Genomic DNA, 15,587 nt, shown 5'->3' with positions numbered 1-15,587 from the left:
AAAACGATCGGGACAAGCAAAATTTTCACTTCGCGAAAAAAATTCAAATAGCTGTAACTTTTCAAAAGGTGCATCAAATAATCTCAAATTTTTACTGTAAGATGATCAACTAATTGTGTATCAGTGGTCCAATTTTGGAAAAGATCGGGCTATTCTGCACAAAGTTATGATTCTAGAAAAAGGTGTATTTATCCGATAGCCAACTTTGAGCTGTTATATCTCCGGATTCAATGAACCGAATGCAATGAAATTTTGACCAATTATGACTTATATAATGAGCTATAGAAAACCTTTAACTGAACATAAAATTCTCAACGTGGAAGAAAATTATAACGATTAGATTATTTTTTTTTAATAAAACACCAAATTATTCAAAATTTCAACATTGTTTCAAAATTCAAGATGCTTATTACAGTTCATTTAAATTCCCTCAAATTGAGTTGAATATAAATATGTTTTGAAGGAAAGTAACAACATAGCTGGCAATAAATTTAAAAAGTAATGGGATGCATATTAAAAATAGACCAATTTACTAAAAAATCATAAAATAAACTAAATCGCTATAACTTTTTCGCTTGTTGAAAATTCCAAATTGAGTCAAATGTTTTTCAGAGCTCATTATATAAGTCGTAAATGGTCAAAATTTCATTACATTTGGTTCATTGAATCCGGAGATATAACAGCTCTAAGTTGGCTATCGGAAAATTATACCTTTTTCTAGAATCTTTATAACTTCATGCAGAATAGTTCGATCTTTTCCAAAATTGGACCACCAATGCACAACTAGTTGATCATCTTACACTGAAAATTTTAGAATATTTTATGCTGTTTTCGAAAAGTTAAAGCTATTTGAAAATGTTTTGAAACGTGATAATTTTGCCTGTCCCGATCATTTTGTCTATCCCCTGTACGTTCCCGACTTGTACCTAGCGTAGGCCACTAACTGGGTGCAAGTAGGTTCCCATGAACATTTCTGATTCCTAATCTGGCTCTGAGCCCAGTCCCCATTAGAGGCTGTGCCAACCCTTGGGTGGCCTCCCTGCTTGCATAGATAACACTAGTTTACAAAATAAAACGAAAGTCGTGAACTTCTGTCAACGACCAAAATTTTTGAAGCATAATTTAGCGCTGATTTCGAAACCGTGCTTCAAAAAATTAAAGTATAACAGTTTTTGAGTTTTAGCTCAATATTGAGTTTTACAACTTTTTAAAATATGGAATTTACTAAAATTCAAATATCTTGCGTTTTGTTCAACCAATTTTAAATCTTTTTCCATAAATTAAAAACTGAATATAATACCATTCGCACATCTGAATGCAGGTTTTGCGTCCTATTGATGAAATTCAAGATATTGGCGATTTTTGGGGACAATCTCCTTGAATTTTAGCAAATTTTCCAAAAATATATGAAGAAATGTATTTTTTTCAATAAGAAAAAACAATTTAAAAATTCTTTCTCAACGTATATTTGACATATCATGCGAGTTATAGTAAAAAATTCAGCTCAATCGGAGCATTGATTACAGAGACGAAGATGTGTGAAGTGAGCGACTTTGCTTAAAAATAGAACAAAAATCGATTTCAAATCATCAACCTTGTATGGAAAGTCGAAAAAGTTTCAGCTCTACTGTAATTTTTTTCCTTCGCGTTTTCGAACTCAGGGCATGATTCTATACCAAAAACGATCAGCTTACCGAGTTCAAAAATGCTGTAAACTAGTCTAGTGTAATAGACTGGACCAACAAAGTCGATCTTTCGGAACAAAGCTTTTTCGATTCATTTTAGCGTCCAAAGTAACTGTGCAAAATTTGGGAGCGATTGGTTGCTTCCCCGTATTCCGCATTGCGATTAAAATTTGTATGGAATTTTGTATGGGAAAACGTGCTTTTTTGCATTTTGTTACGTTTAAGTATGTGCTAAGGTTTCGAGTACATTTGAAAACTAAATTAATGCTAGAACGAAGTAGATTAGAGAACCCATTGCTCCGCACGCCACATTTTGAACACCCCTGCGAAAGCGATTTCATCTCAACCCAACCACCGAAACAGCAATCATCACGTTACACAGTGGGCTGCCATCAGTGTCGCAAACAGTCATTGAGAGAGCGTGAGAATGGTATGGAGTCAACCCGCACTCGATAATATACACAAGCGATCGCCGCAACAGACTCGACGACGACGACGACGACGTTGGTGTCCGTCTACACGAAAGAACAGGGAGCATAATCGTGTGAGAAGTTCGGCAGCAGAGAAACGCTTACGCTTAGCCTCGGCAGCAAACACGACGGAGCGAGCAAGATAGAAAGCATTGCTTCTCTTCACGCCGCTCTGAGTAATTCGCACCAATACTTTCGCGGACGGCAGTCAGAGGTGGGAACAGAGAAGTCAAGTCGATGACGAGGATCAGTTCCATCTAGTGAGCAGGCCACATCACACGGTAGATCCACGTCGGCCGAGAACAAAAACCGTCTCCACCACAGTTTGCAGGAGGTAAAGCGCGTGGGTTTGGTGGATCTACGAAAACTGATATTCTGGTCCCAAGTGAGTGTTAATTAGAACCGTTAAACCCGTGTGGAAGTGAGCAATTACGTCGTGGTCTGTGGACGGTCGTTGGTCCTCGCGAACATCCATATTGGATTGGCACAGTTGGGTGCTCGTCCGATCCAGAGTGAAGCCTCTGATCCGCCATCTTAAAACATCGATTGGGGGAATTTCCCACGTGTTTAAAAGCAAGTTTTTCCCACCTTTTGACGAGCGATCCGGACAGAGCACTGACGTCCGTGCCAGCAGACCAGTGCTACAGTGTGGTCTCACCAGATTGGGACAGTGACAGGAGAACACCGAGATTGATCAGCAAGGAAACCAACTGGTAAGAAAACCAGACACAGCCTTGGGCAACAGCACTGATTGTTCTCGCTTCCACAGTTTGTACAGTGTCACCTCATCGCATTCGTACAGCGAAAGAGCAAGACCGCTCACGGAGTACCTTGGGCCGTCGCAAACGCGAACATAAACCGGTAAGAACACCACAGATCTTCTCAGCCGCTGTTTCTAAATGTACGCCGATTATTTCGCAGTACTCTCGCTGGGTTCGACGGAAGGAAGAGCAATCACCTCTGGACACCGCTCTAAGAGATTCGAGGCCGCCAGCCGAAAGGCATAAACAAAGCCTTCCACAGGAAGTAAGTGGATTGGCCTGATGCGAAGCCGGTCTAGAAGCTAACGTTGCGGCGCCTTAGGGCTTTGTTTTTTTTATTCGCAGCTCATCCATCAACGGTTGGAGGCAACAGATACTCAGAGGAAGCGATTGCCCAGTAGCGACGATTGGTCAGCAGCGAGCGGAATCGGGACGAGTGGGCACACGAATCGCGGGTGTCGGCTGTACCAACGGATACCACCGAACAACACTCCACCAGGAGAGCCGCCGGGGGAGTTAGGCCCTGGCAAAGGCGGATCGAAACGGATCCGAGGACACCGGCGCGACGCTGGCACGGCGGGGTTTGAACCATGCGCAGGAGGGTGACGCCGGCGATGATGGCTGCGGGCGGAGCAGCAATGTGGTAGGGGCGCCCCAAGAGTGAGTACAGAGAAAATGTATAATTAGAATGTAAGAGGAATAGCTAGAGAAAAGAAAGGATAAGCAAGGAAGGATAGGAAGAGGAGGCAGGATGATTAGGAGGAGGAATCCAGAATAAATGTAATTTCTGAAAATTCTTTGCTTTGTGGATTTTGATTTCAGTTTTGTGGCTTTTCCCTGAGCTCTTCGGGACTGCTGAGGGCTTCCATTCCCCCCTTAGCAGGAATCTTGCAACATTGGCGCCCAACTGAAAATCCACACATTATGAACTACCGTTTAGCGTTTTGAGTTTTGGTTTTGTTGAGATTTGGTTTTGTGCAATTTCGATTATCCGGCCTACGATTATCGAAACAATTTTAGCCCTTACGCATATAAGATTCTACATAAGACATGGATTACACACACTTAACAGATGAGGAGGTGACGTATGAGTTGGCTCTGCGTCACGTGGTAAATTTAGGGCCTACCACCCACAGAGGAAAGGTCCTCCGTCTAAAGGCACTCGTCCAGGAGGAAGCCTTAAGAGATAACCAGCCCACTAGCTCAGCCCATGTAATGAGTCCACAGTCCAACATTGAACACTGTGAAACTCAAATACAGCAGCTGCACATTAGCACTGAAGCGGCCATTCGAACAGCCGATAAGGCTGCAATCAGTCAAAACCGAACGCGTCTTACCCACTATCGCGACAGATTACGATTAATCCACCCTCCGGTCGAACTGAGAGAGCTGCATGGGATGCTAACCATGCACGTGACGGTTTTGCTCAACAAAGTGAACGGTACTAGTGTAGTGAGTTGTGTGCAACGAGGTTAGAATAAGGAGAACCACACAAGTTCAACGGGTGCCATAAGAAGAAGCAACAACGAAGAGGAAGGAGCAGTCGGTGGAACGGCGGATGCCACGATCCCAGTGGGCAACCATTCAAATCAAGAATCCACGCCACCGCCAGCCTCACAGCCGCCTTCAATGACGTCATTCTCCGGCGGACAAGGACGAGGATTGCTATTTTCTAGCTCATTCCGAGCGCGAGACAACGAAGACGCAGGGGAGACACAGCCTAGACAACGGAACACCTCACCACCGCCTCCCTATCTTCCCCGGGAGCGAGAAATATGGAACCGGCCAGCCCCAGAAGCACAGTCACGAGAAGTTCAGGAGCTGCAAGCGAGAATAGCGGAGATGCAGGAAAGAGAACAGCGGACGCGTGAAGAAAACTATCGAATGCGAGACGACCTTGAGCGGCTAATCCGGCGAGATCGACCAGCACCGGAACGAGCGGACGATCGCCGAATACAGAAGGCGGTACACAACTGGCCTTTCAAATTTCGCGGCGAAAAGGACACGACATCACTCAACGTGTTCCTAGATCGCGTGGAGACATTCGCGAGGTCGGAAGGCATGAGCGATGCCACACTCCTGAGTTCGATCAAGCATCTACTCCAGGAGGACGCAATCGACTGGTACTCGCGAGCAACATCGCAAAACCTGTTGCGGACCTGGGACCAATTCAAGCGGGAGATCAGAAGGGAATTCCTGCCCAGCGGATACTCCCAAATTCTGCGTCTGGAAGCCAGCTTTCGATTTCAAGGAAGGGAGGAATCCTTTGCGAAGTTCTACCGAGATATCTCAGCGCTCTTCCGCTTCGTCGATCCACCCATTCCAGACGACGAAAAGTTCTTCCTGGTGAAGAAAAACATGAACGAGAACTACGCAGCCATCGTCACAGCAGCGAGGCCTCGTTCACTGGAAGAAATGGTAGAAGTCTGCACCGGATACGACGAGACGAGGATGCTTCTGAACAGACAACGCAGGATTCCCATTCCGCACAGCGCGCTTCTGGAACCGAACTTCGCTACGCCAGTAGTAACCAGCAGACCACCACCGATTCAGCATCACCAACAGCCACAGCGGTTCAACAGAGTTCACGCCGTGGAGGTAGAAGAAAGCGCATTCGAGCACGAAGCAGCGGAGGAAGGACCAGAAGACAATTGGCAGCACAACATCGACGAACTGGTGGAGCAAGTCAACGCGTTGAAGTTGAACATTGAGCGGAGATCTGCAAGACCAAGCTTTGCCGCACGCGACGAAAAACAGCCAAGGACAACGGATAGGTACAACCGGACAGAGGCTGACGTCCTGCGAGCAGCGCGGCAGTACACAAGAGATGCGCAAACCGCGGCACAGCAGCAGCGGCCGCAAACCGCATCGTACCAGACTCGGCTACCACAACAACAGCAAGAACAGCCGCAAAGAGCACAGGGCTGGCAAGCACGACAGTGGATGCCAAGCTCGGATCAGAGCGACAATAACCGAAGAAGCCAACGTCTGCTGCCAGAACCAGCCCGGCAACGGGAAGATCGCCAGATACAACAGGAAGAAGCTCCGAACGGCCAACGAATAGCAATGCTTTGCTGGAACTGCGACGAGGAGGGTTACAGATTCATGGACTGTCCGAAGCCACAAGCCATCCTATTCTGCTACCGTTGTGGAAGGAAAGGCTACTCGTTGCGCAGTTGCTTCACGTGCCGCATGGATGCGGTAAACTACCAAGCGGAGAACCAGCAGTAGAGGGGAGCAGCTCTCCGCAAAATCTCGGAGACCCCTCCGATATCCCGGAATTTCGAAACCTCAACTCAATCATTATCAACCCCGGAAGTGACAATCGACCGCACGCCGTCATATCAGTGCTGGGAAAGGAGTTGACAGCTTTGCTGGACAGTGGAGCGAACTGCTCTCTGCTAGGAGGAAGAAGAGTCGAACTGGCGGAGGAATGCGGTTTGCAGAAAGGAACCGTCAGCGGCGGAATAAAAACGGCGGACGGCACAAGACACAACATCTCAAACTTCGTCTATCTTCCGATAGTATACAACAACCGCAACGAAGTTCTCCCAGTGCTGTTGGTGCCTTCGATTCCAGACTGTATCATCCTGGGAATGAATTTCTGGGACAAATTCGGTGTAAAAGCGGTGTGTTGCACACTCGAAGCGAAGCAGGAAGATCAGATCAGCGAAAAACAGGAGATGAAGCAGCTCAGTCCGGAACAGCAGAGGCGCCTGGAGCAGGCGATTCAGAAGTTTCCGAAAGCGGTAGATGGAAGATTAGGACGCACGAAGCTGTACGAGCATCGAATCGATGTAGGGAACGCACCACCCCGCAAACAACGGCATTACCCCATGTCGCCGTACGTTCTGCAGGAGGTCAACAGAGAGATCGACCGGATGATTGCGCTGGACGTCATCGAGGAGGCACAGTTCTCGCCATGGAACAACCCGCTGGTCGCCGTCAAGAAGAAGACTGGGCAGTATCGCGTCTGCTTGGACGCGCGTCACCTCAACTCCGTCATGGTGAACGAGGGATATCCGATTCCCCAGATAGCAGCGATCACCAACAACCTCCGAGGTAGCAAATACATCTCTTCGATCGATCTCAAGGATGCCTTCTGGCAGCTACCACTCCATCCAGGTTCGAGACAACTGACAGCCTTCACCGTTCCATCCAGAGGCCACTTCCAATTCAAGGTGGTGCCTTTCGGGCTGTGTACGGCAAGCCAAGCCCTAGCGCGACTTATGACCCACCTATTCGCCGATCTAGAACCGCTGGTATTCCATTATCTGGACGACATCATCATCTGTTCCGAGACATTCGAAGAGCACATCGCTCTGCTCGAAGAAGTAGCCCGCCGGCTACGCCAAGCGAATCTCACGATTTCATCAGAGAAGTCCAAGTTCTGCCGGAAGAGCATGAAGTACCTCGGCTACGTAATCGACGAGCAAGGTTGGCGAGTAGACAACGAGAAGATCCAAGCGATCGTACAGTTCCCGACTCCAACAACGCGCAAAGAAGTGCAGCGATTTCTCGGTGTTTGCAACTGGTACCGACGCTTTATCGCCGGTTTCTCGCAGCTAGCAGCTCCGCTAACAAACTTAACGTCAGGCAAGACCAAGTTCCGTTGGAATCCGATGGCTGAAGAAGCGTTCCTCAAGCTAAAAGCAGCTCTGGTTTCGGCACCGGTACTGGCGATGCCGGACTACAGCAAACCGTTCGCCATAGCGTGCGATGCCAGCGACACAGCAATCGGAGCAGTGCTAACGCAGGAGATCAACGGCGAGGAACATCCCATCAGCTACTTCTCGCAGAAGTTGTCAGCGTCGGAGAGGAAGTACTCGGTCACGGAGCGGGAGTGCCTCGCAGTGATCCGAGCGATCGAGAAGTTTAGAGGCTACGTAGAAGGAATCCGGTTCATTGTCCACTGTGATCATGCAGCACTCAGCTACCTGAAGTCGATGAAGAACCCGACGGCTTTGATGAGCCGGTGGCTTTTGCGTCTAAACGCGTTCGACTTCGAGATCCGCTACAGGAAGGGATCGATCAACGTTGTTCCAGATGCGCTCTCGAGAACAGTAGCTGAAGCAGTCTTCACGGTAGACCAAATTAAGGATCCGTGGTACAGAAAGCTGGTGGACAGAGTGAAGAGCGAAGGAGACAAGTTCCCGGACTTCCGCATAGCGAACGACACGCTGTTCAAGAACTGCCGCTGCAAGGACGAGGTGGGAGCAGTTTACCACAAGTGGAAGCAAGTCGTTCCGAAAGAAGAGAGGTTCCAGCTAATCCGAAGATTCCACGACGAACCGGCAGCAGCGCATCTTGGTTTCTACAAGACCTGGCACAAGCTACAAGCCCACTAATACTGGCCACAGATGCAACAGGAAATTCACGATTACGTTATGAACTGTGCGACCTGCAAAGCGTGCAAGGCACCGGGGAAAAGAATGATGCCGCAAATGGGAAACCCGAAGCCGGCGAAGACTCCTTGGGAGATGATATCGGTAGACTTTGTCGGTCCACTCACACGTTCCAAACGAGGAAACACGGTTTTGTTGGTAGTAGTAGACTGGGTCAGCAAGTATGTGATCGTCAAGCCGATGCGCACAGCGGATGCGCAGAAGATGGTGGAGTTTCTGGAGGAAGAAGTTTGCCTGAAGTTCTCTCGGCCAAGGCTGATATTATCCGACAACGGGAAGCAGTTTGAGTCTATGGTCTTCAAATCCTGGCTAGCGAAACACAAGATCGGCCACATGAAGACAGCGTTCTACTGTCCGCAGGTCAATAACGCCGAACGCGTTAACCGCGTCGTAGTAACCTGCATCCGGGCATTATTGGACGGCGATCATCGAGAGTGGGACGAAAAGCTACCGGCGATCACGGCGGCGATAAACGCTGCACGGCACGAGGCGACGGGCGTCAGTCCACACGAAGCCAACTTCGGACGGAACCTGTTGTTACACACGGATCTGTACACGCAGCAGGAACTCAACACGCCAGAAGACCCGAAGGTAGCGCAGGACCTGCGACTCTCTGCGATTCGTCGAATCCAAAAGCTTATCATCGAGCGGATTAAGAACAGCCACCAGCGGGCGAAGCAGCGATACAACCTTCGTACAAGATCAGTAGCGTTCAAAGTCGGAGACCTGGTTTGGCGGCGATCGTTCGTACTCTCCTCGAAGGTGGATCAAATTAACAGCAAGCTCGAGCCGAAATTCGTTCCGGCCATCATCAAGGAGATCATCGGGACGAACCTATACGTGCTAGAGGATGTTCTGAGCGGTAAGAAGGGAAGGTTCCACGCGAAGGACATCAAGGCGGACTAAACAAACATGTGCAAGCTATGCAAACAGGCGGTGCCTGTCAACGAAGAAGCAAACGCTGAAGAAAACACCATAATTGGGCATTATTACAGCGAACAGGAAGGCAGAGAAGCTTCAACCGGATTCTGCACTTCCGTTACACCGATTTGACGACTATATCTACTGGAAGGGCCCATATAGCCGAGGCGGTAAACGCACGGGTATTCAGCATGACCATGCTGAGGGTGACGGGTTCGATTCCCGGTCGGTCCAGGATCTTTTCGTAAAGGAAATTTCCTTGACTTCCTTGGGCATAGAGTATCTTCGTGCCTGCCACACGATATACGCATGCAAAATGGTCATTGGCAGAGGAAGCTCTCAGTTAATAACTGTGGAAGTGCTCATAGAACACTAAGCTGAGAAGCCGGCTTTGTCCCAATGAGGACGTTACGCCAAGAAGAGAGAGAGATCTACTGGAATCGTCATTCCCAGCAGCGAGATTCCGGGCTGTTCAAGCTAGGTACACAGGCGGTGCCTGTCAACCACGAAGCAGTCAAGCTAGCAGAAACACCAATCATTGGGAGATTTGACCACGAGAGCTGAGGGTGAGAAGCCGTCGCAATACTGCTCCACCGCAGCAACACCGATTGTGAGTCGACAGCAAGGATTTCCGTACAGCCGTACGAGGTTCCACAATGTTAAAGCTATGTCCGCAGGCAATGCCTGTCAACCATGAGTACCATGCTCCAAAAACACGTAACAAACGGGAAAATGGTAAAAAGTCAGGTGTGATGAGCAATAACTTCTTTACGACTACCTCTCCACCTCGACAAATCAGCCAGCTTTGTGGTAGACCACGATTTTCGCCAGGAACAATGAACGATTTGCGATTACATCACCCGATCCGTCAGAAGGCCGAACAGTAGCAAGTGGAGAATCAACATGCGGTACCCAAACACTTCCATCGCGCCAGGAGGTGTACCGCGAGCCGTTCGCCAAGCGAGAGAAATGGCACCCTGTGATTCTGGAAACGGGACGCAGGTTTCTCGTCAAGGCACCAGATGTATTCTCTGATAGGAGGAGTGGAGACCCGGAGATCGACGACCAAACATCGGTTCGGCGCGGAGTCGAAGCTTACGGCCACTATCAGGCGCAGGGAGACAGCAACTGGAGAGCTTTGGGAGAGCAGGAGGATGTAGCAAGAAGCCTACAGCGGGCGCGGGAAATTGGAACCCTGAAAGCAATGCGAGTAAGGAGGCTCCAAACACCAGGACGAAGATAACAGCGATCATCAGCCTACAGCGGGCAAGGGAGATTGGAACCCTGAAAACAGTAGTGAGTAGGGAGGCTCCAAATACCAGAACACAGAGCACAGCCAGCACTAGCCTACAGCGGGCAAGGGAGATTGGGACCCTGAAAACAGTAGTGAGTAGGGAGGCTCCAAATACCAGGACGAAGAATGCGGAAACGAACAGCCCACAGCGGGCGAGGGAGATTGGGACCCTGAAAACAGCAGTGAGTAGGGAGGCTCCAAATACCATCACGAAGAGCGCAGCGTACAGCCTACAGCGGGCGAGGGAGACTGGGACCCTGAAAACCATCGTTGAGTAGGGAGGCTCCAGATACCAAACAAACAGGACATCGAGTGAAGCGCAACGACATCCGAGGAACCTTCACACCGAAACACCAAGTGGTCATGCCGTTAGCCGATCGAGACAAATCGAGCCCATCATCAACTATTCGACCACCCTCACTAACACAGAGCTATGAGTGGCACCACTACGAAGGAAGAGAACACGATCTCGGCAATCCAAGCACATCCACGACTGGATGGTGTACACGAACCCTCAAGTGTTTCCAGTCAATTCGAATGCGTGGCCAAGGGTTAAAGATCTGGGGGTCGTCATGAAATCTTCATCCCAAAAGTAACGCGACCAGGGGCGCGGTAAAACCCTATTTCCCGGGCTCATGACGATTTAGATTAGTAAATTTTTCTTTTCTCAGAATATGCACAAACCAAAGCAAACCAATTTTGTCCTTGTAGATAATCTGTAACTATAGCTTCTTAACGTTTTGTGTGAGATTAAGCCTATTTTAGTCAATACAATAGGCTAGAATCCGATTTGAGTGTTTTGCCGTAGGATTCGTAGAAGCTGGACAAGGACATTGGTCAGAGACGATTTGAGAGGTCGAAGATTTTGCCAGGCGCAGCTGGCGTGAAGTTTAGTTTAGCATTAAGATTATGCAGTTCGGAGGATAGAGAAGATTTGGCAAGCGACCAAGGCTTGCGTATGAGTTTGGTTTTAGTTGAGGAAACATGTAACTTGAGGTCTGCTCAAGAGTTAGGACGACCGACTTGTCTCTGACCATCATCCTAAGAGGATGAGTGAAGATTTTGTGAATTTTTCATAAATCGCTTGATCATCGATTTATGAAAAATTCTTCCGCTACGGTAGAGTTGTGTTACGTTTAAGTATGTGCTAAGGTTTCGAGTACATTTGAAAACTAAATTAATGCTAGAACGAAGTAGATTAGAGAACCCATTGCTCCGCACGCCACATTTTGAACACCCCTGCGAAAGCGATTTCATCTCAACCCAACCACCGAAACAGCAATCATCACGTTACACAGTGGGCTGCCATCAGTGTCGCAAACAGTCATTGAGAGAGCGTGAGAATGGTATGGAGTCAACCCGCACTCGATAATATACACAAGCGATCGCCGCAACAGACTCGACGACGACGACGACGACGTTGGTGTCCGTCTACACGAAAGAACAGGGAGCATAATCGTGTGAGAAGTTCGGCAGCAGAGAAACGCTTACGCTTAGCCTCGGCAGCAAACACGACGGAGCGAGCAAGATAGAAAGCATTGCTTCTCTTCACGCCGCTCTGAGTAATTCGCACCAATACTTTCGCGGACGGCAGTCAGAGGTGGGAACAGAGAAGTCAAGTCGATGACGAGGATCAGTTCCATCTAGTGAGCAGGCCACATCACACGGTAGATCCACGTCGGCCGAGAACAAAAACCGTCTCCACCACAGTTTGCAGGAGGTAAAGCGCGTGGGTTTGGTGGATCTACGAAAACTGATATTCTGGTCCCAAGTGAGTGTTAATTAGAACCGTTAAACCCGTGTGGAAGTGAGCAATTACGTCGTGGTCTGTGGACGGTCGTTGGTCCTCGCGAACATCCATATTGGATTGGCACAGTTGGGTGCTCGTCCGATCCAGAGTGAAGCCTCTGATCCGCCATCTTAAAACATCGATTGGGGGAATTTCCCACGTGTTTAAAAGCAAGTTTTTCCCACCTTTTGACGAGCGATCCGGACAGAGCACTGACGTCCGTGCCAGCAGACCAGTGCTACAGTGTGGTCTCACCAGATTGGGACAGTGACAGGAGAACACCGAGATTGATCAGCAAGGAAACCAACTGGTAAGAAAACCAGACACAGCCTTGGGCAACAGCACTGATTGTTCTCGCTTCCACAGTTTGTACAGTGTCACCTCATCGCATTCGTACAGCGAAAGAGCAAGACCGCTCACGGAGTACCTTGGGCCGTCGCAAACGCGAACATAAACCGGTAAGAACACCACAGATCTTCTCAGCCGCTGTTTCTAAATGTACGCCGATTATTTCGCAGTACTCTCGCTGGGTTCGACGGAAGGAAGAGCAATCACCTCTGGACACCGCTCTAAGAGATTCGAGGCCGCCAGCCGAAAGGCATAAACAAAGCCTTCCACAGGAAGTAAGTGGATTGGCCTGATGCGAAGCCGGTCTAGAAGCTAACGTTGCGGCGCCTTAGGGCTTTGTTTTTTTTATTCGCAGCTCATCCATCAACGGTTGGAGGCAACAGATACTCAGAGGAAGCGATTGCCCAGTAGCGACGATTGGTCAGCAGCGAGCGGAATCGGGACGAGTGGGCACACGAATCGCGGGTGTCGGCTGTACCAACGGATACCACCGAACAACACTCCACCAGGAGAGCCGCCGGGGGAGTTAGGCCCTGGCAAAGGCGGATCGAAACGGATCCGAGGACACCGGCGCGACGCTGGCACGGCGGGGTTTGAACCATGCGCAGGAGGGTGACGCCGGCGATGATGGCTGCGGGCGGAGCAGCAATGTGGTAGGGGCGCCCCAAGAGTGAGTACAGAGAAAATGTATAATTAGAATGTAAGAGGAATAGCTAGAGAAAAGAAAGGATAAGCAAGGAAGGATAGGAAGAGGAGGCAGGATGATTAGGAGGAGGAATCCAGAATAAATGTAATTTCTGAAAATTCTTTGCTTTGTGGATTTTGATTTCAGTTTTGTGGCTTTTCCCTGAGCTCTTCGGGACTGCTGAGGGCTTCCATTCCCCCCTTAGCAGGAATCTTGCAACAATTTTTCTCATAAATTAAAATTTTTCGTCTAAAACAATCTAACCAATGACGGTAAAGTATAGCCTAGGATATGCCTGTCGTGAACCGAGGGCCGGCCATTGTCGTGAACCGAGGGCCAGTTCACGGAACATTCACCGGAACAATCCGCTAAATGCGGATCACAACCAACGCACTACCGTACACGTACACATCAATTTTTAGACTGAATTCTTGCGTGCTCGCGTGCGAGCACAAGACTGTTTTTTACACACTTATCTCTGACTAACAATAATCTGCCAACTCGTAACCCACAGAAATAAATAAACAGTTAATTTTTTATTCCATGACATCTTATTCCTACAATGCCGAAAAACTTTGCCGAAGACCGCAAAGTGATACGACACTTGTGAAAAAAGTTATAACGTACAGATTGCCCAGTGGTGCTTAACATTTAACATGTAAAGGAATAACATCAATAATAAAATCTCAATTTTTGGTCTAAGTTACAAGGCGAATAACTTTTCTCTCAAGCGTCGGATCATTTTGCGGTCTTCGGCAAAGTTTTTCGGCACATCCTAGGCTATACTTTAACCACAGACAAACAGACGTAACACTCTTCAAAACTGCTTTGCACATGCATTCGTTATCAATTCAAATTTAATTTGATTTGCGCGATCGTTCCACCAGATGCGCTAGTGTTCGATCGCTTTGACGTATGCCAGTGTACACGTTGCTGAATGATGCAAACGAAAATTACAGGCAATTTGTGTAGTAGTGTGCGTGTCAGCGAAACGTCAAATCGACATCCATCATGGCCGACAGCGTCGCGCGCGGTTCTACCAACAGGTGACAGTGTGCTCATGAAAATGACACCGGGCAATAGTTGTTGATGAATTTCCTCTAAGAGTTACGTCTGTTTGTCTGTACTTTAACGTCATTAGTTACATGATATTAGACAAAAGAATTCAACTTATGAGTAAAATGCAAAAAACTAAATTTTCCCATACTAACTTCCATACAAATTTCAATCGCAATGCGGAATAAGGGGACGCAAAAACACGTTTGTTTATACTTCTTCACGCACACGATGACAGATACAAATGGGATTTCCCATTAGAGTGAGTGCATTTTTGCTGCCGTCAGAGCCAATTAGGTATCGCTGAAATCGACAATGGGCCTTTTCATTTGATGTCTTAAATAAGCTGATTTTTCGGGCCTTTGACAGTTCTCCTATGAAAATGAAATTACGCGAACCGTTATAGAGAAGGCGTTAGTGTTCGGCAATTTTTCATCATGGCGCCGGGACAACAAATTTGAATATATTTTTCCTAGCTGTCACGTCGGTTCGGCGGTGGTGCGAGAGATGCACCAACAAGTGCATCAATCCGATGCGAACAAGCCCGACAGGCACGCAGTTGGCCACAGTTAGGTAAAGCCGTAAGGCTGAAAGGGGACGGATGGACCTACACGGAAAAAATCCGCACATATTTATTTATTGGCAAAAATCCATCTTACTGCACTATTACAATCTACATGAGCGCATATAAAAGTCTCTACGCAAGGCTGCATATAAAATCGAATAATCGGATGGGAAATATGTGCAAAGGTACAATATTTCAAATGCGTTCTTTGATTTTATGTGCGATGCATTTTATTTTTTGAATGCAAAGCTTGATTGCAAAAATTCTATGTGTGGGCACATGGAAACTAGATGCGGATTTTTCTTAGTGTAGCACTACGCTTCATACAAAATTTCCCATATAAAAATTGTTACGTGGAGGAGGGTAGTAAGTTATAAATATTTGAATGAACTCTTTTTACTTTTATCAATCAAGTTTTCACTTCAAGTCAATCACTTCAAGTTTTTCCACTGCGGTACACGTACACAATCATGTTTTATTGTTCCTGTGTATCGTTGGGGGCGTTTCAACCATGTCGCCTGCTGTCTGTCTTGTTGTTAGCCGTCTTCGGTTTGAGTAAAGTTGTGCTCAAGTTGGCACGAATGTCCCAAATGGAGGATAACGTACCT

At 47.9% G+C, this 15,587-nt stretch overlaps 1 protein-coding gene and 1 long non-coding RNA gene across 3 annotated transcripts; both read left to right on the top strand.

Moving 5' to 3' along the window:
- The first annotated feature begins 1,918 nt into the window (after window positions 1-1,918).
- LOC115257214 (uncharacterized) lies at window positions 1,919-6,147 on the top strand. 2 transcript variants are annotated; one of them, XM_062860524.1, is made up of 3 exons: window positions 1,919-2,868; window positions 2,925-3,016; window positions 3,077-6,147. In XM_062860524.1, exon 3 carries the CDS (start codon window positions 4,546-4,548, stop codon window positions 6,145-6,147), a length of 1,602 nt encoding a protein of 533 aa, XP_062716508.1. In that variant the 5' UTR covers window positions 1,919-2,868; window positions 2,925-3,016; window positions 3,077-4,545. The 2 variants fall into 2 exon arrangements, with proteins under 2 accessions (XP_062716508.1, XP_062716509.1); XM_062860525.1 differs by having other exon boundaries at window positions 1,919-3,016.
- Window positions 6,148-11,508: 5,361 nt separating this feature from the next.
- Window positions 11,509-13,542, top strand: LOC109401565 (uncharacterized). Its single transcript, XR_009999385.1, has 3 exons — window positions 11,509-12,635; window positions 12,692-12,783; window positions 12,844-13,542. It is a non-coding gene; the product is annotated as an uncharacterized LOC109401565 (long non-coding RNA).
- Window positions 13,543-15,587: the final 2,045 nt, after the last annotated feature.

This window comes from Aedes albopictus, chromosome 3 (genome assembly GCF_035046485.1).
Source record: "Aedes albopictus strain Foshan chromosome 3, AalbF5, whole genome shotgun sequence".
Lineage (NCBI taxonomy): Eukaryota > Metazoa > Arthropoda > Insecta > Diptera > Culicidae > Aedes > Aedes albopictus.
Note: the sequence above shows the minus strand (reverse complement) of the source record. Positions and strands in the feature narration are given on the sequence as shown.